Source organism: Pezoporus occidentalis, unplaced genomic scaffold (assembly GCF_034315485.1).
Source record: "Pezoporus occidentalis ecotype Australia unplaced genomic scaffold, CSIRO_AGI_Poc_V1 ctg113, whole genome shotgun sequence".
In the NCBI taxonomy this organism is placed as follows: domain Eukaryota; kingdom Metazoa; phylum Chordata; class Aves; order Psittaciformes; family Psittacidae; genus Pezoporus; species Pezoporus occidentalis.
In genome coordinates this window covers 1,668,278-1,694,627 of record NW_026912918.1, presented here as the reverse complement: position 1 = coordinate 1,694,627, position 26,350 = coordinate 1,668,278, and the positions used below count along the sequence as shown (strand labels likewise).

At 43.4% G+C, this 26,350-nt stretch overlaps 1 protein-coding gene and 1 long non-coding RNA gene across 7 annotated transcripts in view; both read left to right on the top strand.

The window, feature by feature from the left end:
* Window positions 1–657: 657 nt before the first annotated feature.
* Window positions 658–26,350, top strand: part of XYLT1 (xylosyltransferase 1) — a 194,182-nt gene continuing 168,489 nt past the window's right edge. For all 3 annotated transcript variants that reach the window (XM_062635035.1, XM_062635025.1, XM_062635016.1), the window contains exon 1: window positions 658–1,079. In XM_062635035.1, the coding sequence (XP_062491019.1) occupies window positions 849–1,079 (231 nt within the window). In that variant the 5' untranslated portion in view covers window positions 658–848. The remainder of the gene's footprint in view (window positions 1,080–26,350) is intronic.
* LOC134172172 (uncharacterized) lies at window positions 12,602–15,527 on the top strand. Of its 4 annotated transcripts, none has more exons than XR_009967854.1 (3): window positions 12,602–14,335; window positions 14,468–14,755; window positions 14,837–15,527. It is a non-coding gene; the product is annotated as an uncharacterized LOC134172172 (long non-coding RNA). The 4 variants fall into 4 exon arrangements; XR_009967856.1 differs by lacking the exon at window positions 12,602–14,335 and having other exon boundaries at window positions 14,380–14,562; window positions 14,656–14,755; XR_009967853.1 differs by lacking the exon at window positions 14,468–14,755.

The window sequence follows — 26,350 nt, the reverse complement described above, 5'->3', positions numbered from 1 at the left end:
ATGGGCCCAGGCCCCTCAGAGTGTTATGCTTGGGTCTTGCTTTAAAGGGGTTGGAGTTAACAGCCAGTCAGAAGTAAAAGCTGCTCAGCTGCTACCTGGCAGGGAAATGAATGACTGTGTGCAGCCGTGATGGCAAACTGTAGACGTTCGGTGATTTATCGATAGATTTTCCTTTCGCGAAGGAGCGCGAGCCTCGCCGCCGTTCTGCTGCGGCCATTTTTAATGCTCCCAGCCGAAACGGCCGCGGGTCAGCTGGGCGCGATCGTGCTCCAAGCCGGTTAGCACAGCAGGTAAATACAGCAGGGTACGGCCCGGGGGCAGGCGGCAACCGGGTGCGAGCCGGCGGCTTTCCCGCCCGCCAGGTGCCGCCGCCCGCCTCGCGCCCGCCGCCTCACGCGCGGTTCCCTCAGAAGATGGCAGTCGCCGCGCGCCCCGGCGCTGGCCGCCCCCTCCCCTCCCCTCCCCTCCCGCGCTTTCCCGCCCGCCATGAGGCGCGCAGCCGTCCCGCCCCGCTCCGCCCCGCCACGGACCCTTCCCTTCACGCAGGATCGGGGCTCGCTCGCCCGCCGGCAGCGGCAAGAGCAGCCCCCGCTGCCGCTCCTCCTCCGTCTCCAGCCCACCCTCCACCTCCTTCCTCTTCCTCCGCCAACCCCGTGCCGCCCGGGCTCCCTGCCGGCTTCCTCCATCCCCACGCGCCGCGCACACCTCCTCCGCCTGCCCGCCCTCCTTCCCCACCTCCGCCCTCCTCCTGCTGACGTCTGGCTCTGCCCGGCTGAAAACTCCGTGCCGCGGCGGATGCGGCGGCTCTCGGGAGCGCGGCGGCGGCAGCAGCAGCAGCAGCAGCGAAGATGGTGGCCGCTCCGTGTGCCCGGCGGCTGGCGCGGCGCTCCCGCTCGGCGCTGGTTGCGGCGCTCACCGTGCTGCTCCTGCAGACCCTCCTTGTCTGGAATTTCACCTCTCTCGATGCCGGCGAGGAGCAGCGCGGCGGCGCCGCTGGCCGCGAGAAGCGAGACCACGGCGGAGACCAGCGGGTGCACCCGCAGCGCCGCGGACCCGGCGCCCAGTACGGCAAGGCGATGGTAGGAGCGGGCGGGGGCGCTGAGGGAGGTGGTCGGCTCCGCACCGGTCTCACGGCATTTCTCCGAGCTTGTGCGGAGGGGGCTGCCCGGGTGGCGCGGGGAAGTTGGGGCGAAGCGAGACGCGGTCGCCCGGGGTCGCGTCCCCCGCTCCCTGTAGGCGCTAGCGCCGCCGCGCAGGTGCCGTTGTGCGGGTCTGGTCCCGCCGTGCGGGCTGCCACCCGCGGCCGGGGTCTTGCCGCACGTCCAGGGGCTGCGGCTGCGGATCCCGTCCTGCCCGGCGCCCCTCCGGCACTGCCCGCGGCCGGCGCTCCAGCATCTCCGAACTTCGCTGCCCGATACCTTTCTAAGGGTTTATTTTACTGCTACTTTGTTTTTTCCACATGGAAACCGCACAGGCGCTATTCTTTATTGCACAGCTCTCTCAGGCCCAGTAGGTGACAGGCAGTGAAATCTAATGCAAGCAGTTTATTAACCGCTAAAAACTCAAGGATACTGAAACTGCCGCCTTGCCCCATCTCTTACCATTTCCTTTTGCACACTCCCCAGTTTTCATTTAATTGACTCAGGCCTGGAACCGCAGCGGGGTTGCAGAGCTGGCCCTATTGCCAGTTGCATTTTTGCATTTTCTAATAGGCACGTGAAAAAGCAAATGAACAGGTTCTTGGTCAGTTAACGCAAACCTCCGAAATGAGCGTTTATGTGTACGGCATGTAGTATTTTTCAGCTCAAGAGAAGCTTCCTTTGGTTTACATGTAATTCTTTTATCAGTAGGCTTACGTTAACTAAGTGTTGCCTCTTAAAGTATACATGCATATTTTTGCCTGGTTCTGTATTTCTGTTTACATCTTGAGAGAGAAAGCAGGAGCTTGCGGCTCAGAGGTGACTTGCTTTCATAAATGACTGTGTGGGTGTTTCAGCCACGGAAAGGCTGTAGAGGACCCTGCCCCGAGCACACGAGTGCTCCATCACTGACATTTGGGACAACTTTTCTGAAAGGTAGTACATACCCATCCAGTGTGTGCAGGTCTTGCTGTGCTTTCTAGATGTGAAAATTAACATTTCTGCTTACTGAGTTCAGTTTTTGTCTCTACATTTAACCTTATCTTGGTACTTGCTGTGTTCATAAATGTAACTGCTCAGAGTCCACTGTTTTTTCCTCCAGTACTCAGCTCCCTGCCTCTTTTCCTTTTCTGTCTAGTCTTTTATTCTTTTCTCTTTCATTCTCCTCCAGCTTTTTTTTCCTTGGTCTCCCCACTGTCGGTTATGGAAGGTTGGTGGGTGCCCGGTTCCTGGGCAGGCAGGGGCCCCGGAGGGGGGCTGCATCTGACACTGCAATCCTGCTCCCCAGCTCAAGAGGCTTTCTAGGAAATAACCCTCTTCTGTGGGCTCCAGGGCAGTGTCAGAGTGAGTACTGTTAGCAGTTGTCTTACAAATATCCTGGCACAGCATCTGATTTGCGCCCGGTGCGCTGGAGCAAATGCCAAGTTCAGAGCTGAGAGCTGATTGTTTGTGTGCTGGTGACATGTAGACACAGAATATGATTATTTTGATGCTGGCAGTTATGAATCATGCCTTTGTGCATACAGATTCGATCGAAGACCTAAAGATGGAGCACTAGGGTTCTGAATAGAAAACGTGTTTTAAAGCACATGCTGAGTGTACCTATTTTCCCCTTGTTACCTAATGACTAGTGTGGATCATATGGGGCTGTCCTACAATGTCTGACATTGGTACTAAAAAAACCAACAATGCTCAAGACAAGTGGCAGCGTGCTTGACAAAGTGCTTTGTCAAGAGGTGATTTGGCAATACTTCTTCAAGATGACTTTATGGTACTTGCGGCTTTGCTTAATCTACACACCGGGGAAGTGGTCACCAGCCTTAAAATTACTTTGTCAGAATAGAAAACCCCATGCTTAAGCATCCGTCTATTGATTAAAATGTGTGCTTGGTGGAGAAGTGAGAGGGAAATTGGATTTGTGCAGATTTCTGCCTTAACAACCTGGCAGCTTGCTTAAATTGGTAGGTGAAGTTCTGAGGCACTCCTGATGTGTAAGTTTGTCTAATCCTACCTATGTTGGCTGTCTCTGGGGCAGGCCTGGTTTTGATTTCAGCTCAGTTCATGAAGAATATTGCTGTTTAATGCAATTAGACAGTACGGAATTGGTGAAAGAATATTTTTTTCCGCTGTTGCTTTGTTTCCACATTACAACGTGATTTATGTAATATATGAGCAAAGTTACCCTTCTCAGTCCAAGTTTCCCATAGTTTGTGTATGTCAGATTGTTTTGCAACAGTTGAAGAAGCTGGCTAGTGTGAATACAGCAGTCCTATTATATCCAAATGTCTTCGGGTTAAGTGCATCTGAGAGACTCTCCAAGGATTTTTTTCAAATATTCTTGCATTCTAACCAAAAAAGAATATTAATTTTAATGTGTCTTTGCTCTGTTAATGGAGTGGTGTGTTTTAATACGTCTTTGAAGATTATTTTCTCAAAAGGCAACGAAGTATCTGTGACTTGTCCTTGATCACTTTTTTCACATTTAAGAGTCTTTAACACATGGGCACCCAGCTAACTGCCTTTCTAAGAGCCCTTGTGCTAAATAGTTATGTGGATTTTGGACACTTTAGAAAAGATCGAGCTCCTCAAACCTATGACTGAAAGTTGCTGGATGAGGTTGTGTTGGTTTTATGTATCTAGGATTTTTTCTTTGTCTCTGACCTATGCATAGGACTGAAATGGTGCTGTGTATTTGACTTTAGTGAGCTGGACCTAAGTTAAGTAGTGTGAGGATTTTGTAATTTGTGTCTGTGGGAAAAGAAACCATAATCCTTTGAAACAGGTGTTTAAGAGGTATTTTGATTAAATGCCGTCAGATAAGTGTAATAAGCAATACCATTTGGAAAAGGAAATGACATTGTACTATAGTAAAAAATGTTGCCACTGTACCTGCATGTAATTGAATATGAATTGCCAGCTTGGCAGGAAGAAACAATTTTGAATTGAGCTATTTTGCAACTGAAAACACTTCTGGGCTGGATCCCCTGGCCAGCTACATCTGGAGCTTTCATTACTCATAAGCAGTTTCCTGCAGTTGTTCCATATTTAATTAAACCAGCTTCTAGATACCTTTAAAGAAGTATGAAGTGTATTGTTAGCAGTGATTTCAGTGGGTGCTTGCAACCATTTTTGTAGCTGTTCAGCACCCTTTTTACAAGCTTTATTCATTCAGCAAAACTCAAGCATCAAAAGCAAGGAAGAATTAAGCTACCCTCTGAGAATGGGTTGATTTTTATGTAATGGTCTTTATCTTTGATAAGTATAAAAGAGCTTTTTTTTGCAAGAATACCGTAAGCATGCTGCTTAATCTCAGGCTGTTTTAATGCAGCCTGCTAGCGATGGTGGAAGGGACTTGCTGGTGGGTGTTGTGTGCTGGGAGCCCAAAAGGTAGGAAGAAGGAATGCAAATTCCTGCTTCAGGGTGGCTGGTGATGAGGGCGATGTGACAGCAGAGCATCTGCCGTGGTCTTAGCTCACACCCAGGGTTGCACGGGGGCAGTTGTGTGTTGCAGTGATGTGCTTTTGTTACCCAGCTGTGGCTTCTGCCTTGGAATTAGGCATTGAAGGCAATGTCTGTGGGTATGTAATGCTCTGTCATGCCTTAGATTTTCATTGCTGCCTGGTTTACTATAAAGCAAAAATGCCAGTGCGTTGTTACTGTGTCAGCTGAGTGAAATACAGTTTTTGCCTGCTGGTGTGGGATCAAAGCATTTCTGTAGTCTAAAATTTTGTGTATTCATTGTAAACAAATGGCGAATTTCTTTCAGCATGCAGCTGTCAACCAAACATAACTATCAATAGCTCAAAATGTTCAAAACTATAAAATGAAAAGAGAGAGTCGTGTGTGTGGAACAGTAATGATTACCTGTTTTAACTCTAGTCAAAAGTTAATCAAGGAAGGACAGTCCTGAAGATCAATAGTGCCTCCCCTCTTAATTTTCATTTCCGTGGTGGGAAATGTGATATTTCTTCTTCTCTTCCATATGTGGAGAGTGAGACTGGAGCCACTGCTCCTCCATGGGTTCATCAGCTGAAAGTGCTCAAGCAGCCTGTATTTATTCTTGTTTGTTCCTTGTTGTCCTTTCTTCATATCCTTGTTCCCTACCTCTTGGAGATACATGCTGAGCTCCACCAGGTCAAAGAGCAAGAAGCCAAAAGTTATTACAATGTGTGCTTGAGCTTTGTAATACTTGTTGGTTACTGAAGCCAGGAAGGGCATCCAGCTGCTACTCTACTCAGCAGTAACAGTTACAAAAACTGATCAGCTGTAAGTGGAGGAAAAGTATCAGCGACCCTGTAATGCTGAATTGTACAGCAGAAAAAAACCAGTTTCTCTGAAGTCCATCCATCAGATATTTCCTGTTGCCTTTTCCAAATGCTTCCCCAAAGTAAAAGCAGTGCAGAAGTCACCTTGTGTATCGAGTAGAAGCCTTGTGTGTTTTCAGGTTTGGAAAAGAGTGTTTTCTTTTGAAGAGTATTTGCCCCCAAATGTTTAGATCTGCAGGTAGATTCCCAGTGCTGTTTTGCCAGAAACTCACACAACCTGGACCTACACATATCTGGGACCTACCCTTTGCGAGCATCAGTGTATATTATCTATGTGGGAGGTATTTAACAAGAGGGTTTCAGTACAGTGCCTTCATTAAAGCAGAGCTTTGCACTGGGGTGGTAGCAAGATTGGTATCGAAGCAGTCTGTGCTTTGGGCAAGAAGTTGGGCTACCACTGGAAGATTCACTACAATTTCTGGGTGTTCACTTTACAAAGTTGCACTTAAGCATAAAATGATCTGTTAAAATCCAGAAAACCAGAGATTTCAAGAAAAAAAAATGTTTTACCCCTAATTTATCCTATTGCTTAAATTGGTGAAAGTAGAGGTTCCATATATGATGACACAAGCAGATGGTACCTGTTTAAACATCTTCCCCTTGAAGTAGCTTGTTGATTTAAACATGTGGTCTCGGTTGTCTCATTTCTGAACAGAAGAGATAAGGGCAAAAAGTTTTCAGAAAAATTTCCAGACCTGAAAGGTGCAGAGGAGCTCAATGTGACCTAATCATTTATGTCTTAAGCTTCAGTTCACTGTGAATCAAGCTCTGGAAACTGGGTCCTCATTTGTGTTAGTACACCTGCTGGTCTCAGTGAATCAGCTTAATTAAGGTACCTTAAGTCGTGAATAAAATTAATGGCATTAAGGTATTACATCTCCAAAAATGATAGATTTCCTAGAGAATGGCTTTATAGTACTGACTTGACCATTAAGTACAGTTTTGCTGGTTAACAGGAGCTTCATCGTGCTGCAGTACAGCTTCAATAACAGTTGAAAAGGAGAATGGAGACAACTAATCATTTTGTAACGGGAAAGGTGGGAGACAATACATCTGCAACTAGAAGCTGCATAACGATTTTTACGAAGTCTTAACACTTAACAGGGCGCATGTTAATAAAACAAAGCTTTTCACTAACAGGGAACTAATGTATGCATTATTTAAGAAGAGTATTAGAACCAGATTAGATTGATGGACTCCTGCAGCAGTTACCTCGTTAAGCATCTTCTCTGTGGGGATGTGGGAAAGTATTATATGGAATGGGTCTGTGTTAATTGGTTATGCCATCGGAAGTCTTTTTCAGGCCACTGGTGTATTTTTGCTGTGTTGGGTTTTTATTCTTTAATGTATGATGGGATTTTTCAGATGTTCCCTTTGAAAGAGAAGCTTTTTCATTTTATTTTTTTTTTAATTTTAGCAAGGAAAGACCAGCTGTTGTACAGGAGGCATGCAAATCCCATTTACTTCTTGTCAGCCACTGCAAAATGAGTACTTTCAGGTGTAAAAGGCCCTCATTACCTGCCACATGTCTCAGCTGTATTGAGGAATAGTTTTCTAAATATTTTTTCCCTTCGGCATTGGCAGTCCATGATATGTGATACAGCAGCTTATTAGTGAATAATCAAGGGACAGGAGTACAATGAAAGCATGAAGTGAACTTAATTTGTAGGAACAGCCAAATTATGTAACCTCAAGGATTAATTTTAATCAGATACTTCCCAATTTTTCTTTACAGTGTTAAAATTATATCTGGCATATCACTGGAGCTCTTTAGATGGGATACGATGCCCTGTATTTTTTCTTCTTTTTCTTCTAATTGGGCAGATGCAGGAGCATCCCTGTACCAATACAGGTTGCATCAATGCTGGCATATGTAACTACTTGGATTAGTGCAGTATGAGGAGTAGCACTTCCAAAGGTTTGAATCTGATTTTTAGACTTGGGAACCTCACCTCCTCTTTTTTTTTTTTTTTTTTTAAAGTAATGGTAGGCCTTTGATGCTGTGCCACAGACTACCTGTTGAACAGGAGAGTGCTCTGTGGGAGCAGGGAAAGGCAGAGTCCTGGTTGCCTTCTCCCATCAGTAACCTCTTGATGTCTGTAGCAAAGTGTTTAGAGCCACATTGCTGAAAGCAAAATGTAGTTTTGGGGTTATCAGTTATTGGCTGTCCAGACTAGTCCTCTTTAGTCTGATAATTGTGTTTTCTTGGTGGTTTTTTCTTTCTCTGGAGGAGCCAAGTCCTGGCAGGTTCCAACTTTATTTTGTCCCTTTTAGGTTTGGAGCTGATGATTATGGCTGTCCCCTTTGGAGCACTTAAGCCCGGGCTGAATCTCATAAACAGTGGGGTGCTAAATTCAGGCAGTCTAAGGCCTGAATAGAGAGAGATGAGTACCTTCAGAAGGCAATTCAGCTCATTTGAGGTCTGAATCTCTGCAAAAGCCTCCTCTGCCTCACTGAGGGAAGGGGGCCAAGGCAGTGATGTTCAGATAATGGCCCTACTGTGGTAGCAATCCATTCCTTCACATACCAGGTCTGTGGTTTCTCTTCCCCAGTCCTCAAGGTGTGCTTAATTAACTTCCTATCTTTCACGGAAGTGGTGTGGGTTTGAAGTAATCAGTCTTTGTGAAATAGTTTGAGATCTTCAGCAAAGACTGGGACCAGCTTGTCAGCTGCCAGGCATTGGCATAGCTCCGTTAAAGTCAGTACAGACCAGCTGAGGATTCTGGACCCACAAATGCAGTTATTGTTATAATAATAGCATCAAACAAGTAATCATTATTTTTACTCTCTCTTTTCATTTCAAAATGAGAAAATGATTTCCTCTTGGATCAGTGAAAGTAATTTACATTATGCACAATAATGGTCTACATGGAAATATAATTATTATTCATTTTTATGGCACCATCTGGGCACTAGAAGCTTTACAGACACATGTGAGGAAAGGTCCCTGCCTTGAAGAGCTTACAGGGTGAATAGCAAGTATAGCTGCTAGTGCTTAACAAGAGTCACAAGTGTAACTTGCAGTATTACCAGCAGGGACCCGTTCAGCACAGGACTTCCACAAACTCTTCTTCAGTTGATTTCTACTCACAGGTCAGAATTCATCTGTGATTGGCACTGTACGGCCTAAGGGTAGGATAAGTCAAGGGATTGACTAGTGTGGATGGATCAAGAAAGAAATCAGGAAGAGGCTAGTATTATAAATTAGCTATCCAGCTGTTTTCAGGCAGGTAAAGGAGATTTCCAGGCTTCACTTGGGAGCACAAAGTGGTCTCGAAGCCTGTGTTTCCTGTGGAGTTACTCCCAGGCTTTGCATCAGATTCTGGACTGAACGCTTTAATGAGTTTGAGTAGGAGCTAGATGTGAAGAGACCAGGCTTTTGAATTGTGTGGATATTAAAAATGAGCGACTTGTAATGTTGTTTAAGCTTATATATGGTGTAACCTTGCTGAGTTCAGACTTTTATGTGAAGTACCAAAAGGGTCAGTACAGGACACTTAAGTCATGTGACTTCTTATTTTTAGAGATGATTAGAGGATTCCTCCAAGGGATGAACTATTTATAGCATGTCTATAATTGGCTTCTCTTTTTCTTCTTTTTGTTCTTTTTTTTTTTTTTCTTTTTTGGTGGTAATAAACTGAAATTTCACAATAAATGAGTATCAGTTTAGTAGAAAAAGTTACCTAAAAAGATTTCACACTAGTGTGTGGTTGACTCTGAGGTCATATCTTGAATACTTCCCACATATTTTGTTTTCAAGCTACTGTTCTGTTGCTGTTCTATTATTAGAGAGTAAGTGGGATGCTTATTTAAAACAATTTTACAAAGCTGAACGGCACTGCAAACTTTAACTTGGATTTGGTTGAATGAGTCATGGGCACTCATTTTTACTTCATACTGCAGCTTTTGCTTGTCCTTCAGATGTACTCTTACAGTTATGTTGGTGGAGTCTGAGCATTTTTCTTTGAGTTGGTGCTATTCGCTGCCTTCTTAATGGCGAATTTTGGATTCCATGCTCTCTGAATTTCAGTGGTCTTCTGTTCTTGAAACTCAGCCTGTTTGTAGTTGGCTTTGTTCTTTATAATGGAACTTTTTGATTCAGGAGCAGTTGATTCAGGTTCAGTTCAAATATCTTTTGGGAGAAAAAGCGATAGAAGTCATGTATGTATTGACTAAAATGAAGCGAATTCCCTGAAACTGTATTCATCCCATTGACCCTTTTGGGGGAGATGAACAGACAAACCCGAAAAATTACATTTCCATGGGAAATTTTGGGTTCTTCAGAAATATACAGCCACAAGGCATAGTGGTGACTAGGGTCCTTGTCATGGGTTGTTCTGTAAACTTGGCAGGAGGATGACTGGTCAGTCTTGAAGATGAGTCTCACAGCTGCCAGGGGCATCAGTTATCAGAGCAACTGAAGAATGTTTTCCTCAGTCAGGCAGTGTACCTGGAGCTGTACCTGGCTAAAGGAGGGACATCTACTGGTTATGAATATTTAAATTGGACTTCTGTGTAGAAACGGAGTGTTACCAGAGGGGACTGGGGACATCCTGAGCCAGCATGTGAAGAAAAAATAATCTGTTTTCAAGCTAATAGTACCTGGTAGGAAAAAAAAATACACTCATGAAAAATAGCAACTTGTTGCCTACAGAGGTACACATTTGGGTAGCTGGAGATAAATTTAGGCACCTAATTATATTGACTTGGATGCCTACAGGCTTGCTTATGCACTTAAAACTTTGTGCCTGACACAGATGTTTAAATATGTAAATACAGATTCAGGTGGCTACCTTAAGGCATGGAAGTTCAGCAACTTGGCCTAAAGTATGTAAAACCCAAGCAAACAAGCAGAAGAGGAGTAAATGTAGTAAACAAAGCTGTTAGTGTGTATGCACCAGGAGAATAATAATGCTTTGCACAGCTACTGTGCCTCAAATTGCTTATGCTTTGGCATTCACTTGAATTGAGTTTAGTCACTCAATTGCATAAATAGCAACTTGGAGGTGCTGTCTGCTAGCAGCATACATGGAGCAGTACCTCAGCAATGAACTAGCTTTTTGGCAGTCTTAGAAGAAAAGATGTGCAAGTCTTCAGTGCAATATTTTGATAAGTCACTGGTTCTTATTAAAATAATAATTATGGTGATAATTATAACTAGTTGGCTCTGACTGAGCTTCTGAGTAGGGGGCGGCGGGAGGAGGATTATGAATATTCTTGTAAAACCATCTGAATCCTGCTCTTTTAGCTCTGTGCATACAGATGAGGATGTTTGTGTCTGTATTTCTGGCACATCATGTGCCAGTAATGGCAGTACCCGTGTGCTGTGTGGCAGCTCATAGGAGGCAGATGGAGATGCCTGTGCATTCTGCCTTACAGGCTGATCATCATCCCTGTGGTCTTGTTTCTAATAACAGAAATATGATCAAAATAGGTGATAATATTTTACAGCAGTATAGTGATAAAGTGGTGTAAAAAGCTCATGGCTGTCTGGCTTTCTGTACTTAACAATGTTTGTTGTGTCTGTGCCTTCTTAGCAAGATTGTGTCATCTTGCTCCCAAAAGCCCAGGTCAGGCCCTGTTAATATTGAAACCAAAACAAAGTTTCCATTAGCAGGTAGCACTTAGCTATGATGACACATTCTTGAGCATTTCTAATCTAATTCGGTATTAAACTTTTACAGTAGCCGGGCTGCCCCTGCACTACCTCCTGTGCTAAGTGACTGCAAATGATTAATGACTATTTATGAGACAAAGATGGTCTCAAACATCCTCATTTTCCAGACTCTGAACAGTGATTTCCCCTGCTCACCCCCAAGGCCCAGTTATAAAATATTTTTCTTTTTGGTTTCTTTTGAAGCTGATTTTTCTCACCCCTGGATATCTAAGAAAAGCAAACAGCACTGGCTATTACCTGCCCGTTTGTACAAAGCTGCAGTGTACACCTGGAGTATGAGTTTGGGGTTGGTTGCTCCCCTTGCTTTGGGCTTCAGCAAAATGCCTCATGAAATGGGCAGGAGAGTTCAGGTTTTAAATTGCAAGACAAGTTTCTGTATGGGAAACAGCAGAAAGATAGAAGTCAGCTGTAAAACTCTGTGGGACCTATGGAAGCATCACCAGTTGAAAAATTGGATAAACCTAAATGCATTTATCATGCTTTGAGAGCACAGGCATTTTCTAGAAGTGAATTTCATAGTGTGTGCTCATTTTGAGAGGGAGTTGATGCAGAGAAAGAACACAGGTTTGCATAGCCCAGGTCTTCGGTTCTGTAGTTGTCCTGCGATCCATGCGTTTATGTACATATTTCACGCAGTAGAATTCAACCCAAATGTATATTATGTGAAAGTTAGGCTATAAGGTGGGGTTTCTTTCTGTCTTTATACAGCCAAATATATAAGTAAAAAGTGCTTTACTTGATTTTTTTTTTTTTTTTTTTTTGACAAGTTGGACCCAGTTATTTAAAGTAGTTTGTTTTTTGTCTGTTTTAGTACCATCACAAGTGTGTCAGACTGAACAACGATCTCATGCTCTCAGGATGCTATCTATAGGGTATTTCATTCTGTAGTTTAAGTCTTTCAGGGGATTTTCACTTTCTAGTTGCACTGATGTAAATTCACAGTAATTCTCATGTCAAGGACCTATGAATGAATGTAATTGCGGAGGAAAACAAGGGTCTTACAGGTCAAAATATTCTTCAAGGACTCATTTCAGCAACTGATGGAGCATTTTGTTGCTTTTGAAGTGTCACTGTAATTTTGTAATGAGTGTTCAACAGTCACATACTATGTTCTAGATGCTTTCTGTTTGTGGAATGTGTGTTGCTTGGAAGGGGTAAGTGAAAGGAAGCCCTTGAATTTTATTCTGGCCGGGATTGAACTTTTGGGTTGTGTTCCAGTTTAGATACCAGCCCTAGCCAGGCTTTGATCTGAAGTCTGCCACCTAAACAAACCTCCTCAGGGCTTTGAAGCCTTTGGTAGTTAACGAGCAAGGTGTTGTTTGTTTTGCTTATTAGTAAATGTTTGTATATTGTTGTTAGTTTTAACATGGTCTTGTGTATTAAATTCTTCCTTCTTGAACAATTCAGTCCTGCAGAGAATAAGCTCTACTTTGAAGTCACTTGCAGTTATGGCATGGTAGCACAGTTGTTTAATATATTAATGGAATTGGAGAGAATACTACTTCAGGTCTCTAATAGACAAATTGGTAAATAGTAACTCCATTATGCAATGCTGTTTTTCCTTTGAATAACTTGGTATGATTTTGTTCCGTGCTCGCTGTCATTGGTAACCTGTTTTCCTCCTAAGTTGTAGTTGTCCAGTTTGGAAGACTGCTTCTGGTTTACTTTAACACTTCTGCAGCATTCACCTGTTTTATGCTGCCTGAAGAGAGCAAAATGGATCCTCAAATGTTTAAATCTGTTGCTATGGTTAGGATGATAGTTCTGTAGCGATGTGGAGATGCTGTAGGTGTTTGAATTATCTCTTTAGTAGAGAGTTAGTGGTTTGGTGGTTTTGGGGTTTCCCCCCCCTCCGTGTTTACTAGGGTAAAATGTACTCAGGGCTCGAGTTTTGCAATTCTTAGGCGAACAGAGGCATGCATCCTGGTGCAACTGAGTTTCTGGATGTTTCTGTTGGCAGTGGTGAAATTATTTAACAATCACTGTCCATTTTTAGTGATTTTAGGGGTGATGAAACTTACAATTTAGGATTTTCTGAAGGCCCATATACAAAGGTTGTGCAATGTTAATGATTTCATCCCATGCTGAATTACTAAATGTTCTCAGGAGGACTCCATGCTGACTTTTGCATTATGCTTGATGCAGGGAAAGACTATGCTGATGGAAGGTTAAATCATCTGTGTTGTATTATGCTTTACCTCTGGCACTCAGCTTTTAAGAAGTCATGTGCTTCAGTATGTGTTTACTTGTGAACTTTTGGGCCAGTTTGAAAGGAATGAGTGGGGTTTCTGAATGGGTGTAAGACGTCTGCTTTGTATTCAAGTGGATTACCTATGTTAGAATTTAAATGTATTGAGTCCTACTTAAGGAGATAACCAATTTACTTGTACATGGTGGTCTGCCTGGGGATCAGCCAGTGTTAGGTTAAACTGCAAACATTTATATTGAAGGACTTTTGTATTCTGATCAGCTTGTACAGTGCGTCAGCTTCAGCTGTTGTTTAACAGTGTTTTTAGTGGTTGGACTCAATGATCTTAAGGGTCTTTTCCAACTTAAATGACCCAGTGAGTCAAACTTTGAAAAGTAAAACAAAATCTCAGGGTCTGGAAGAAAGATACTGTGTCTAAGGCTGTGTGGCAGCAACTGGATGTAGATTTAACTCCCAGCTTTAGAAGACACTGCTTGTGTGGCCTCCTCATGGAGGAGAATATGAAGGTGGCTGTCTCTGCTTCCTGTTAGTTAATCAGAAGGACTAAATCACTGGATAGTGGGCCTGGTGCGTGTGTAGCTCTTCCTGGCGGACTACAAACACGCATACTGAAAGCTGCACTGAATGGCAACGTTTGCCAAATATCCTTGTCAGATTTCCATTTTGGGGGGGGGGGGGGCATGGAGGAAAGATGACTATCTTTGATAGATCAGACAGCCAGAGAAGTTGAGGGTTTAAAGGGCATTCATAACTGGACAAGTGTCTCATGGGGAATACCATGCAGGCGGTGGTAGAATGTTGGTGGTGGCAGAGTCCCAGAGGATAGAATGTTTGTGGTTTCCCAGGGGATCAAATGTTGTGGTGATGTCAAGGCAGATAGAATCTTTGTGGTGTCCAGGGGTTGATAGCCCATACACCAGGACAGGTATGTAAAGGGCTGCGTGGTGACAAGGGACAAGGGCCAGAGCAGCCTGGGGGCAACCAGGTGGGTAAGCAAGGGCTGAGGCGAGAGGGCAGGAGGAAGGCAGGGAGGGGAGGGCTGGGCTGCAGGGCCCAGGCAGGGAGGCCACGTGCCCGAGGTGCGGCAGATGGTGGCTGCTCCTCCTTTGACTTCCAGAGCCAGAAGCTCCCACAAGGAGAGGACCAGAACATGGCACACTCCTGACCTTGGCCACGCAGCCGGACATTTGCCACCTCCTGCAAGGGCACAAAGTTAAGTCATGGAGCCTGGCAGAGCCCTGGGCAGGGGCTGCCCATGGTACACCAGTGTGGCTGCAGTGTAGTTTGTTCCCCTACCTTTTGCAGACATGGGCTCAGACAGGGAATAGACCAGCCCATGGTGCACTCCCATCCTCAGTCACACAGCATGAGATTCACTTCTTTCTAGGAAGGACGCTGACACAAAGTTAAGTGTGGCAGAACCCCGGGCAGGGGTTGTGCATGGTGAACAGAGGTGGCTGCTCTGCAGTTATGTTGCCTCTTACAGCCACAGGCACGGAGCAGGACAGGATGAGACCACAGCGCACTCTGGTCCTCAGCCACTCAGAGACATTCACTACCTTCTATAAGGACACAGCAGATGCAGACCCAGACAGCAAATGAGCTGGACCATGGCGCACTCCCGTCCTCAGTCACACAGCATGAGATTCGCTTCATTCTCGGAAGAACGCTGATACAAAGTTAAGTGATCTAGTCAGTCAGAGCCCTGGGCAGGGGTGGCCCATGTGAACGAGGGTGGCTGCTGCCTTTGCTTGTTGTCCTTCCAATTGCAGCCACAAGCCATGACCCGGAGTGGACCAGACCATGCTGCACTCCTGTCCTCAGACGCACTGAGGGAGAGACTGGCAGACGAGCTTGTTGACATGCTGTTGGGAAGAATGAGGACATTGACAGTGACAGGACACAGTTGAAAATGTAACTACTTGACCGACGCAGGCCCAGATGGACAGGACCAGACCACTGTGTGCTCCCTGCCTTCTCTCAGCAGCTGCTCAACCAGAGATTTCTGTAGCCTTCAACAACAAGGAAGCCACTGACCTAAGGACAAGGAAGTACAGCCAGCCTCAGCCTGCACCTCATTGTGTTCCCTCAGGAGCTGGAGGCCATTGGCAAGGGGAGCTCTGTGCCACTCACCCTCTCTGTGAAATTGACCTGAAACAAATTTTTCTGATTCGTGAGCCATTGGCTGATCCTTCTGCTTTGTGTGGTCTTTGGGGCAAATGTCCTGGGCCTTTTCCTTTTTATCATACGATTATAGAATCTTTTAGGTTAGAAGGGACCTTCTAGTGCAATCCCCCTGCCATCTGCAGGGATGCCTTCCACCTAGACCAGGTTGCTTAAAGCCCCATCCAACCTGGCCCTGAACACTGCTAGGGATTGGCCATTCGCAGCTTCTTTGGGTAACCTGTTCCAAAGGCCGCTTTAAGTATTGGAAAGCTGCCATGAGGTCTCCCTGGAGTCAACTTTGTGTTGACTTTCAGTCAAGACTATACACTTGAAACAGCAAAAATGATGGAGATTCACCTAATCCATATCCTTAAGTAACTGAAAGAGACAGTGGAATTATAGGTGTTAACAACAGGCATTAAGCATTTAGTGCAATGAGAGGTGTCTTTATGTATCGCTCCTGGTTGATGTAAAGCGGCATGCATTTTTCCCAGGAAATAGGGTGTTGTTGGTTGTGATGTCCCAGAGGATAGAATGTTGGTGGGGGTGGTGTCCCAGCCCATGGAATGTTGGTGGTGGCCATGTTGTAGCAGATAAAATATTTGTGGTGGCAGTGTCCCAGTGATAGAATGGTGGTGGTGGCTGTGTCCCATCAGATAGAATGGGAAGGGAAGGTGTATTTGAGGAAAAGCATGTTTTTTTTGCCACAGTATCTGTTTTGACTGTTGTACTGTGACTAAGAGCCTGTGTATCCGTGCTTTGCTGTGACAAATTCTCATTGCAATACCAGTGCAAAAGCAGCTGTTTTATACAGCTCCTGTGTGTTAGGTTGCCCACCATAACCCCATGCAAGTCTCCCAGAAGCAGACAAGTTGTTCTCCTTGTTGCAGTTTCAGAGTAAATTTGAGCCAAAAATAAACACGACTGTTGACAAAACAGTTGCCAGTCCTTAACCTCCCCAGGTGAGTTGTGCTGGTGTCTTCCTGCCACAAGAGAAGAGGCACTCTTGTTTCAGCTCTCTGATAGCCTCTGCGTTGGTGGGATGGATGGTCCAGGTCCGGACAGTGATGGTAACCACTTACCAGTTAGATTCTGTTACTAGTGTTGTGCCTGGCTTGCCTGGCAGCAGCTGTTTCTGTTTTAGGGCTGTTGGTGGGAGGGAACCCATGTTCTTTTTTCTGCTGTGTCTATAATCAGGTTAATTTTTTGTGAGCTGCACACATCTGTAGCCTAAAACATGTGCTCAGCCTGGAGGTAGTCAATGAAAAGTGAGGTTTCCCACAGCCTGGTGTTCTCTTGCCGTTAGCAGAAGCTTGTACTGGTGCAGTCTTGCACATTTTAATGATTCAGCACTTGATATTTATGAAGTCCTTTGGTTTGCACAAATGAACATAAATATGAGTATCTTCTGAACATACCTAATGTAATGCAAGCCTAATATTTCTTGTAGGATTTTCAGTCTCCTTAAGTAGTGCTTTCATGTGTTTATGAAGGGAAAAAAAACCCAACCCCAAAATCTTTCGCTATTCTGGCTGCTGTGTTGTGAGCAGTGAGTCCTTGAGAAGAAGCTTTTCTATTATCCCTAATGCTCTAAAGCTAGCTGAATAAACAAAATGAACATGGATGTTTCCTCACTGGTGATGCAGTTCGTAAGACTACACCACTAAAGACATTACTCAGCTGCAGTTTTTGTGTGCAGTGATCTGTTGACCAAACAATTCAGTCTTACTCAAGAAAACTTCTGCAAAGTTAAATGGGCTTGCTGAATAATGCTTTTTGTGTTAGCAGCTTATTAAGCACTTAATGAATTACCCAGATGTGTTTAAATTAGCCAAATGCCACAAGGGCACTGTGATGTGCAGCTGAGTTTGTACCCTGTTCCTGGAGGAACGGGCTGAACAGTGAGAACAGGCATTGCCTGCAGTTCTGGGGCAGCTATTTGGCTCATACATGAGTGAAAACACAATCAAAATCAGTGCTGTATAGAAGCCCTTTACAGATGTGTTAATTCTGGCTAAACTCAGGTTGTGCCAATTTTAACAGAAAATTCTTCACACAACAGAAGAGGAATAACTTTGAACTGGTTGCAGTCTGTATTTAGTAATGAGACAGCCCTTTGCTGCTATGCTGACTAGTCTGCCTCCTTGCCTTCTCTGTGCAATTGTTTTCCTTGTTCAGGCATTTTTTCTGTGAGATTAAGAGCTTTAGTTTGTAGAACAGAGGATGAGGGTGTAGGTGGGATGAGGAAGGCAGAAGCAATGCACAGTTCTTCAGTGAACCTGTGCCCCAGCAGTGGATGTGCCCTGGGAGCAGAGGGTGCTTCCAGGATGCCCTGATCTTAGGCAGCATTTCCAGCTCTCCTGGGAAATGAGATGAGGTCACGGTTTGTGTAGTAGAACAGATGTGTGTTGAGGCTTTAAGGCAGGCTTGAGCAGTCTGACCACTTACACCCTGCTTGTAGCTATAGGATCTGCTGTTGTGTTTAAAACCAGTAATTACGAAAAAGAAAGGCTACCTTGTTGGCACATGTGCAGGGACTGATGTTTTCATAACTGGTTTAGACTGCATTTCAGGCAATTTAGAGGTGTCAGTTGCTATTGGAAGGAAGGTAACTTTAGTCACCTAGCTCATGAACTGTTAGAAATGACCCATGTGGGATGATATTATCTTAGAGCTGCTGATTTCTGTTACTACTCTATTAACTCTAGTCTTGGTGACTTTGTTGTTGCTCTTATCCCCAACTCTGTTTTCATTGAAAACTTAGTCTTTTATTCCCACATCAGGCTGAGCTTGCTGTAGCTTAAGGCAGTAACACATGGAAACATTCAGTTGCATGTCCAATTGCTGCAGTGTGGCATGGCTGCTCCCCAGGGCCCACATATGTGACTCATTGATTGTACAAGGTTGTCCAGCACTTTGCCAGAGTTGTATCAGAAATGACAGAGGCTTCAACTTCAGCCACCCCTCATCCCACACAGCATGCCTGATTCACCTGCAAGACAGCTCATCACTGGTGCAGAGATGAACTTTCTCTTGGATTGTCCCTCTGTGCACGATGGGAACTTGTTTTCATGTCCATGTGTGTAGTTCCTCTCTGCTGGCATCTTTTTTCTAAAAATCATTTTTCCCTGCTCCCCCTTTCATTTTTTATTCTCACTGATGTGCATCTTCTGTTTCTCCCTTCCTTTTCTGAACAAAGATTTCTTGTTTCTAAGCATTTGAGTAACACAGTTTTGTTCCCTTTTTGCAGAGACAGACCAACTTTGATCAACAGTGAAAGTAATGGTTGTAGAAATTCACATTGTGCACTTCTTGCATACTCCATGGAATGTCTTTGGAGCTGGTACTTAGCATATTGCTTCTGGAAGCACGTTTCTGGCATGTAGCTTTTATTTGTGCAGCCAGAGACCTTGGCAAATGCTTCATGCTCAATAGGAACCCACAGACCTTTTAGATACTGAATAGTATAAATCAGGACTTATCAACATGGGAAAGTGGTAGCAAAATAAGCAAAGGTGTATGTTTAACCCTTGCTAGTTTAGTTAATACTAAACTTTGGTTCTGCATGTACGGTGCTGTTCTGTAGGTTGCTTGATCTACTCCCAGAGTTGTTGAAGTTCAGCTTATGGGTTTAAAGTCACCATATAGGAAACAGCTGAGGGTTAGTTACTCTGGGCAAGTCCTGAGTGCATGACTTGTTCCAAAATAGCAATATTTTTTATCATTTATTCTTTGTGAATAAAGCAATGATTAATAGAAGTGTTTATCTTCAAAAAAGTTGCAATTTCTAAACATTTTTTCAAGAGTAATTTTAAACTAGTATTTGCATGTTATCCATGAGAGAAACTGTTTGTTTGAACTCTAAATCTGAGTAGAAAAATGACATTTTTCTGTCTCCCTTGAATATGTTACTGTAGTTTCCTCTGATGACAACTGGAGGGGTCAGCGGTGACAGGAACTGACACAAACTGGTACTGTGAGACAATTTGTGGCATATGTTGTGCTAAGGTGGGTTTACTTTGCTAGCTGCACCTGTAATGCACGCTTTGCTTGCTTCGGCTGATTTATAATGTCTGACTCTTCATTTTGCACTGATGGCTTTTTTTGCACCATGACTGACATTTCTGTGCAGAAAGTCAGTGCAGATCCTGTGCCAACCTTATGCAAAGGTCCTCATCAAACCAAGCTATGAGGTAAAAGCAGAACAATCAGTGCAAAGGAGTTTGTTACTGCTTTCCACTCCAAGGTGAAATTTTATCCTAAAATAGAAAATACACTGGGAAGTCCGCTTTGAAGCCTCTGTAAGCAGAAGTGGAAATATGCATAATGGGGCACATCTTTTTCAGCTGGTTAGAAAAATTAGGTTTGACAATAATGGTGTCTGGAGGAAAATGTGTTAAAGTCAGTATGACTGAAGTCTTAGGGTCCAAAGTAATGTGCTTTAGGAAATAGCTGCTGCATGCATATTCTTTTAGTCAATCAAAGGGCCACCTGAGAAGGTATGATTATACTTCTGAGGCTGTGGAAAGTACAGAGTGAACTTGCTGCAGAAGCAGGATAAAACGTGCACTTTTCCTCCCCCCACCATTTCCCTGGAAATTGCTTCTTTTACATGTGTATACCCTTTACCATACCAGCTGCTTTAGGGGAAGCATCTTTCTGTTTTGTTTTGCTTTTCAATACTATGAGGTTGCCCAGGGAGGTTGTGAATACTCTATCCCTGGCAGTGTTCAAGACCAGGTTGGACGAGGCCTTGGGTGATATGGTTTAGTGTGGGGTGTCCCTGCCCATGGCAGGGGGGTTGGAACTAGATGATCTTAAGGTCCTTTCCAACCCTAACTATTCTATGATTCTGTGATTCTATGATCCTAATAGGAAAAGGCTGGTGGTTACTGATATAGATGTTAAAAGAGCCATTGGAAACAGGGCATAGCACATTTCTTATATTTTGTGAATGTTGTAAATAAATTTCAGCTTTGTCTGGGTGTGCATCTTCTCAAAGAGTGGTGAGGTTTGTGCACTACAAGGGTGGCTCTTAAAGCAAGACCAGAGGTCTTCCAGAGGTAACTAGAAGTTAGTACAGGTATCACAGGGTAAAGTTCTGTGGCTGGCTGTAGGGGACACATCAGTGCAGGTGGTGTGTTGGAAAGTCAGAGGGCAGACAGAGACAGTGGAGTCTGGGCATGATGTGAAATACTGTGCCCAAGTACACGTGTGTGTAATTCGTCCACACCACTGAGCAGAAACTTTACCTGGTGCTGTTTGTTAGCTATGCTCAAGGACACTGTGCTGCTTGATACTTCTAACTTTGACCTTTCCTAGATCACTTAGGATTAAACTAAAATGAGAATGTCCACTGTCCTTTAGTGTGCAGTGTCCAGTATGAATTCTCAACTCCTCTGAAGCTGGTGGAAAAAATCCCTATGACTTTGGAGGAGTTAAGATTTCGCCTTAAGGCTTTTGTCCTTTGAGTTCTAAACTCCTGGCACAGCTGTAAGACCTGGGATATTTAGTAGTGATTAGTGGTCAGAGTCACCTGGAGCATTTCACCAGTTTGACATTTGTTTTCTAAGCTCTGGTTGATGTTTCCTTTAACATTTCTTACTCAAAATCAAGTTCAGTTTTGAGTCATATTGCCAAAGAGGCATTACAAATTCTGCCCTTATCTAAAGCTGTGTGCCATGACGTGACATTTATAAGATGGTAGATGCATGGACATGTTTGGGGGTTCTTCTGCCAATGAAAAGCATTTATGGATTTTTCTCACTGCTTATGAAATGCACTTGTCCCAAATATGGCATAAGCAAATACCTTTAGAATAAATGTTTTTTGCTATGCCCCACTTATCAACAAACCAGCCAGCCTTACTTAGATATGCATAGGTACATACATGCATATATCCATATATATGTGTTTATATGTGCACATTGCTCATGGCCTGTTCAAAAGCTTGAAGGAGGAGATTTCTTGTAGTGTGAAAGAGCTCAAATGGTTAATGCTTTCCCTGAAAAGCAGTAGAGAGTCAGTCCCAGTTACTGTACAAAGAGACAGATGCAGGACTTCCATGCTGCATGAAGCAGGTTCAGATTCCCAGTGAATATTGTGCTTTGTTGCGTAGAGGAAGACGAGGACACGACATCTGTAGGGAGCGAATCTTGAGGAAAAACTGCAGCAGATATTTGTATTCACACAGGGCTCAGGTGTTGGGGAGGATGGGCTGTGTGCAGTTGTGCTGCTCTGACAAACTAGCTGTTTGATTCTTAACAAAATTGTTGCTATTAGTCTTTTGCAGCGCATCCGAAACCTCCTGTCACATTTGATTTCAGGTTAAAGCTGCAAAGCCTTCAGGTTTTTTTTTAAAGGAACACACTTAAATTTTCTTAGTTTTAGCTGAGGAGTGGTGTCTGCCTGCTACTTCTTTTGTTTCCTTGTTGTAACTTTTCTTCTTGGTGTTTTTTAACAAAACCTGCCAATTAAATTTTGTTTCATATTTGCAACATGACAGACTACATCCTTGGCACAAGTTCTGTGGAGCTGGAACAGAAAGCACAATAAAGGAAAGATCTGGAAAGGAAAGTAGCCTTTATCTAAAACAAATGTTGATAATCTGGTGACCTTTTTAACAGCATAGAAGTGTGATATCTTGTTATTTATTTGCAGTCTCCTTAGTTATTGATGTCATCAGTGGGATCCTACAGTGGGATTCTGCCCATCTCTTGCCATTTCTGTGTTTTTTCCTGCTCAGTGTGTGTTATCAGGAGTTCAGAGCATAAACAGTTTCTGCAAAGGAAAATGAAGTCTTGCTAATCTGCTAGAAGTTATCATTAAAATACATGATAAAGAGGTGAAGAATTATGAGGCTGCAGTGTTGTAATAAGCATTTCCTTTCCAGGGCCATTGACAAGACATTGCTAGAGAAAATAAGTTGTCAGGAAGTGAGGAGCAGCATCCCACCATGACTAGGACTTGCCTGAAAGATTATAAATAACTATTAGAAATAATCCATGTTTATTGTTGCAAAACATCTGTTGAGGGTTTTCTGAGATCCAAAAACCTGGAATAAGTTTGGTAGGCACTACTGAGAGAGGGTCTGCGCACACCTTGGTCCATGTAACAGCTCCTCTATCCTTATGTGCATGAGCCTACTCCAGAGAAACAGTGTACTTTTAAACATCTTACCATTTAAAAACAGCCCACTGTTGCTTCATGGCTTGCCTCCCACCACAGTAGATGTGCATCCAGGAGCTGCTTTACCCCGAAGTGGTGGTTTCCTGCTGCTGGGAGAGGAAGTGGGCAGCAGAAGTATGGAAGAGGGAGAGTTTTACTGGGCAAGCAGGGAGGGTGGGGGGGAAATCCAGGGCAGAAAGGATGTAGCCTGTCTGTTGTAATGAGTCTGGTAATTTTATTCATGTATGCTTATGAAAACCTGGTGGATATTCGACTTGTGTTTATCCTTAGGGACTCAAGGGGAGGCTCTTGCTCCTCTCCCTCTCTCTCTGGTCTTGGGCCCTGAGAGTACCCATCTCCTGCCAGACATGTTCCCCAGCCCACATCCAGAGCCAGTGGGTAGCCAACATGTCGCCTTCCTCATCCAGTTATTGCATGTGAAGGATTGCTAGGTTTCTGCTTAAAATCCAGGTTTGAATCTAGAGCTGTAGAAGTTTGGGAGGAGAAGAAAACAGGTTTGACTTTCAGTTTACACTTTGTATTCCTGCACAGCAAAACCCCAGAAGGATGAACAAAGAAATAGTCTCATTCCTTCCGGCTGGAGCTACTATTAACGTTTGCATTGAATATGTCTTAAGTAGAGTCGATCCTTTATTTTTGTGATTCTTCTAACACAGACCACTAATTCTGTTCATCAACAAGATGGTAACTTTTTTTAAAAGCTGTATTAAAAAAATCTTTGTCAAAGAAATAACTGATCCTCCTTTCTTGGCTTGATTTCCCCCTCACCCCTCCCCTCCGCTTTTAAGACATCTTAAGAAATCTTTTCCCTGTATGCATGAGTTGCTTCTCAATAGCAGATCGGTCATGTTGTTATTAAGAAGAGATTGAGCATCCTTTTAGTAACGAGTTCTTGGAACATGTTGAGGATACATGGTATATGGCAAAACTTAGTAACCTTAGTTGAGGTTATGACTAATCAGAAGTACCACCTCAGATGTAGGGCTGTGATGCCAGTTAAAACCACACAGGAACTGATGCACAAAGTATCTCTTGTTTATTTTTTATGCATCTGTATTTCCACTTGCCTGTTGGCATCTTTCTAGCTTAAAAAAACTGAAAGGTCAGGTGTGACAGCAAAGTGTAACCTAAAAAGGCATTACTGCCTTCTCTTTGAAAATAAAACGTGCTTGCAGTTAGACAAGCATAGTATTTTATGCCCCAAATTAATTCCTGTAGTAAAGTCAGAGAAATACAGGATGACATAGCAAGTGAGGTGCTGACCTTGTTAGTTTATCTTTGTCATTGGCAGTTTTTCAGAAACTACCACTGTATGCATTATTTATTCACAGCTTTAATATTCTTGCTGCCACCTTACAGTTGGTAGTGTTTTCTGGAGAGCTTTAAACAATACTTAAAATATTGTATGTTAGGGTAAAAACATGCAGTGAATCAATCACTGTTCATGATAAAGCAGCCAAAGATGGATAAATTAATGCCATGTGTATACTCTCTAGTTTTATAATTTCAAATCAGTTCAGAGCCTGAACTAAAATTTTTGATTACTAAAGCGTTGATAACTTACTAAACCTTGAATTTCTGAGTTTTAGCAATAATTTCAAATGAATGTTTAAAGTTGCAGTTTAGGCAGTCTATGGAAGCTGTCCAATACTTCTGCAGTAACTTTACCTCAGTTAAATTAAATGTAGAGTGGTCTTTGTGTTTGATTCTGGGAGAGAAGTGAACTTTACACTTAAGCCGTGTGTGTAAGACTATATACCTATGACTTTTGTTCTGCACAGCACAGAGTAGCTTCTCGCATTGTCCTCTGTCTCCTCCTGAGTTCAGAGGCTGTTACACTTCATTACTGAGAGTGGTAGAAAGGACCCAGATGGTTCTGGGAGTCCTCTTGACTCTGCTGGATACAAGGGGACAGGACTCATGAGTTTTGCTCTTGCTGACCTTTTTTGTGACCTTCGCTGCCCTCTGTGCCTCCGTTTCTTTCTGCATTTAGTCTTTTGTCTCTATGGATCTTGTAAGTTTTCTTTGAAGCAGGAATGTTATTTTACTTTATGTTCAGCACAGAGAGGCCCCACTCACAGTGGGGGTATTTGGAAGGCTTTTGTGTTACATGTCATGACTGGTCTGTATTGGAAAAAAAGGCAAAGTAAACAAACCAGAAGAGGAGAGTGGATGTGTTTCTGATTTGAAGGCAGGTTGCTGCATAAATATCTGTTCTTCAGAAAACAGAAGTGTCACAAAAGAAATACTTGGGTATAGCTTTCCACATGTTTCAGTCCCCCCCTCCGTTTCTAAATTGTCAAGCAAACACCTCTTCCAAACCACTATTTTGCTATTTGGAAGTATGTAATTGGTCCTAGAATTTTTATGAAGGGAGGGTTGCTTGCCCAGTAACCCTCCCTATTGTCAGAGGCAAACTGCTTTCTTCTCATCCAAACTTCCCATTGGTCGAGCTTTTCTTTGTAACTACCTTTACTGCAAGACTGTTAGAACTTTGTGGTCTCCTTTGAGTTTCACCTTTGCATGCTTCTTTCAGATTCTCTTCAGAGCTCTGTCATCCTATTTCTATCTTTGTAGAAATATTCTACAGTATAATCTTTACTAAGAGTTTTGATTCAGTTAGCATTTCTTGTCTCCCTGAAGATTGATTTACAGACACTGACTGATGCATGTTGCTGTTTGCTGCTGCCAGAAATGCAGAGTCATGTTAGAAACTGTGTAGCGCTGTTCCAATCCTTGAACTGTGGGGATGGTAAACCTTTTAAAAATTTAATTATATCTCATAGAGGGCTATTACTCTGTGATAAAATAAATTACTTCTTTGTAACATTCTCTGCCAAGACATTTTTTCTTTAGCTTTCTGATTATTCATCAACTTGTCGAACTCTTCCTATTGCCATTTAACCTTTTGTTTTAAATATCTCCTCAGTTTTGATTGATTTGCCAATTTTTTCCAATTTGGAAGAGAGCAAGTTTGGGAGCTCTGTAGCAGTTGCTACAATACCAACCCCTGAGGAATGCTGTGAGTTTGAATACTAATTCAAAGAAGAATTGGTTGGGGATGTTGTTTTTCTGTTAAATGCTGTTACATAAAATTCTCAGGGATCTCACATAAATGTTTAATTCTTTCAAACAAAGCCATGAGCAGATGCTTTACCCAACTCTTTTGAAACTGAAAAAGAATTAGTGCTCTCTTTGGAGTAAACCTGTAGGAGTTTAGAAAGTCCCTCTGTTAATGTGATTGATTTTTACTTCAAGGATAAATCTTTCCTTCAACACCCAAGTGCAGAGGTTCACATGCCTTCCACGGAATAATTAGGTGTGCGCATGATTTCAGAGTCTGCAGGAGGCAAAGGAACAGAGTGTTTCAAAAGAGAGCTGGTGTGGAGTCTGTCTGGGAGGAGCTTCTGGTAGGCTTTGTTTCAAGTTTCTGTGGACAGAGGTGTGCAGCTCTTTTTCCTCTGGGACTCCTGATGCAGTGGCTTGATTTGCATTCAGCCAGGTTTTTGCAGATGTTGCATGGGATGTGATACTTCAGTCATCTTGAAAAATCACAATAATAAATATTGGCTCATTCGCAGTGTCTCAGAAATACCAAGCACTGTCAAAATTATATCATTACAAAGCCCAGTGGTGCAGAAGAGCG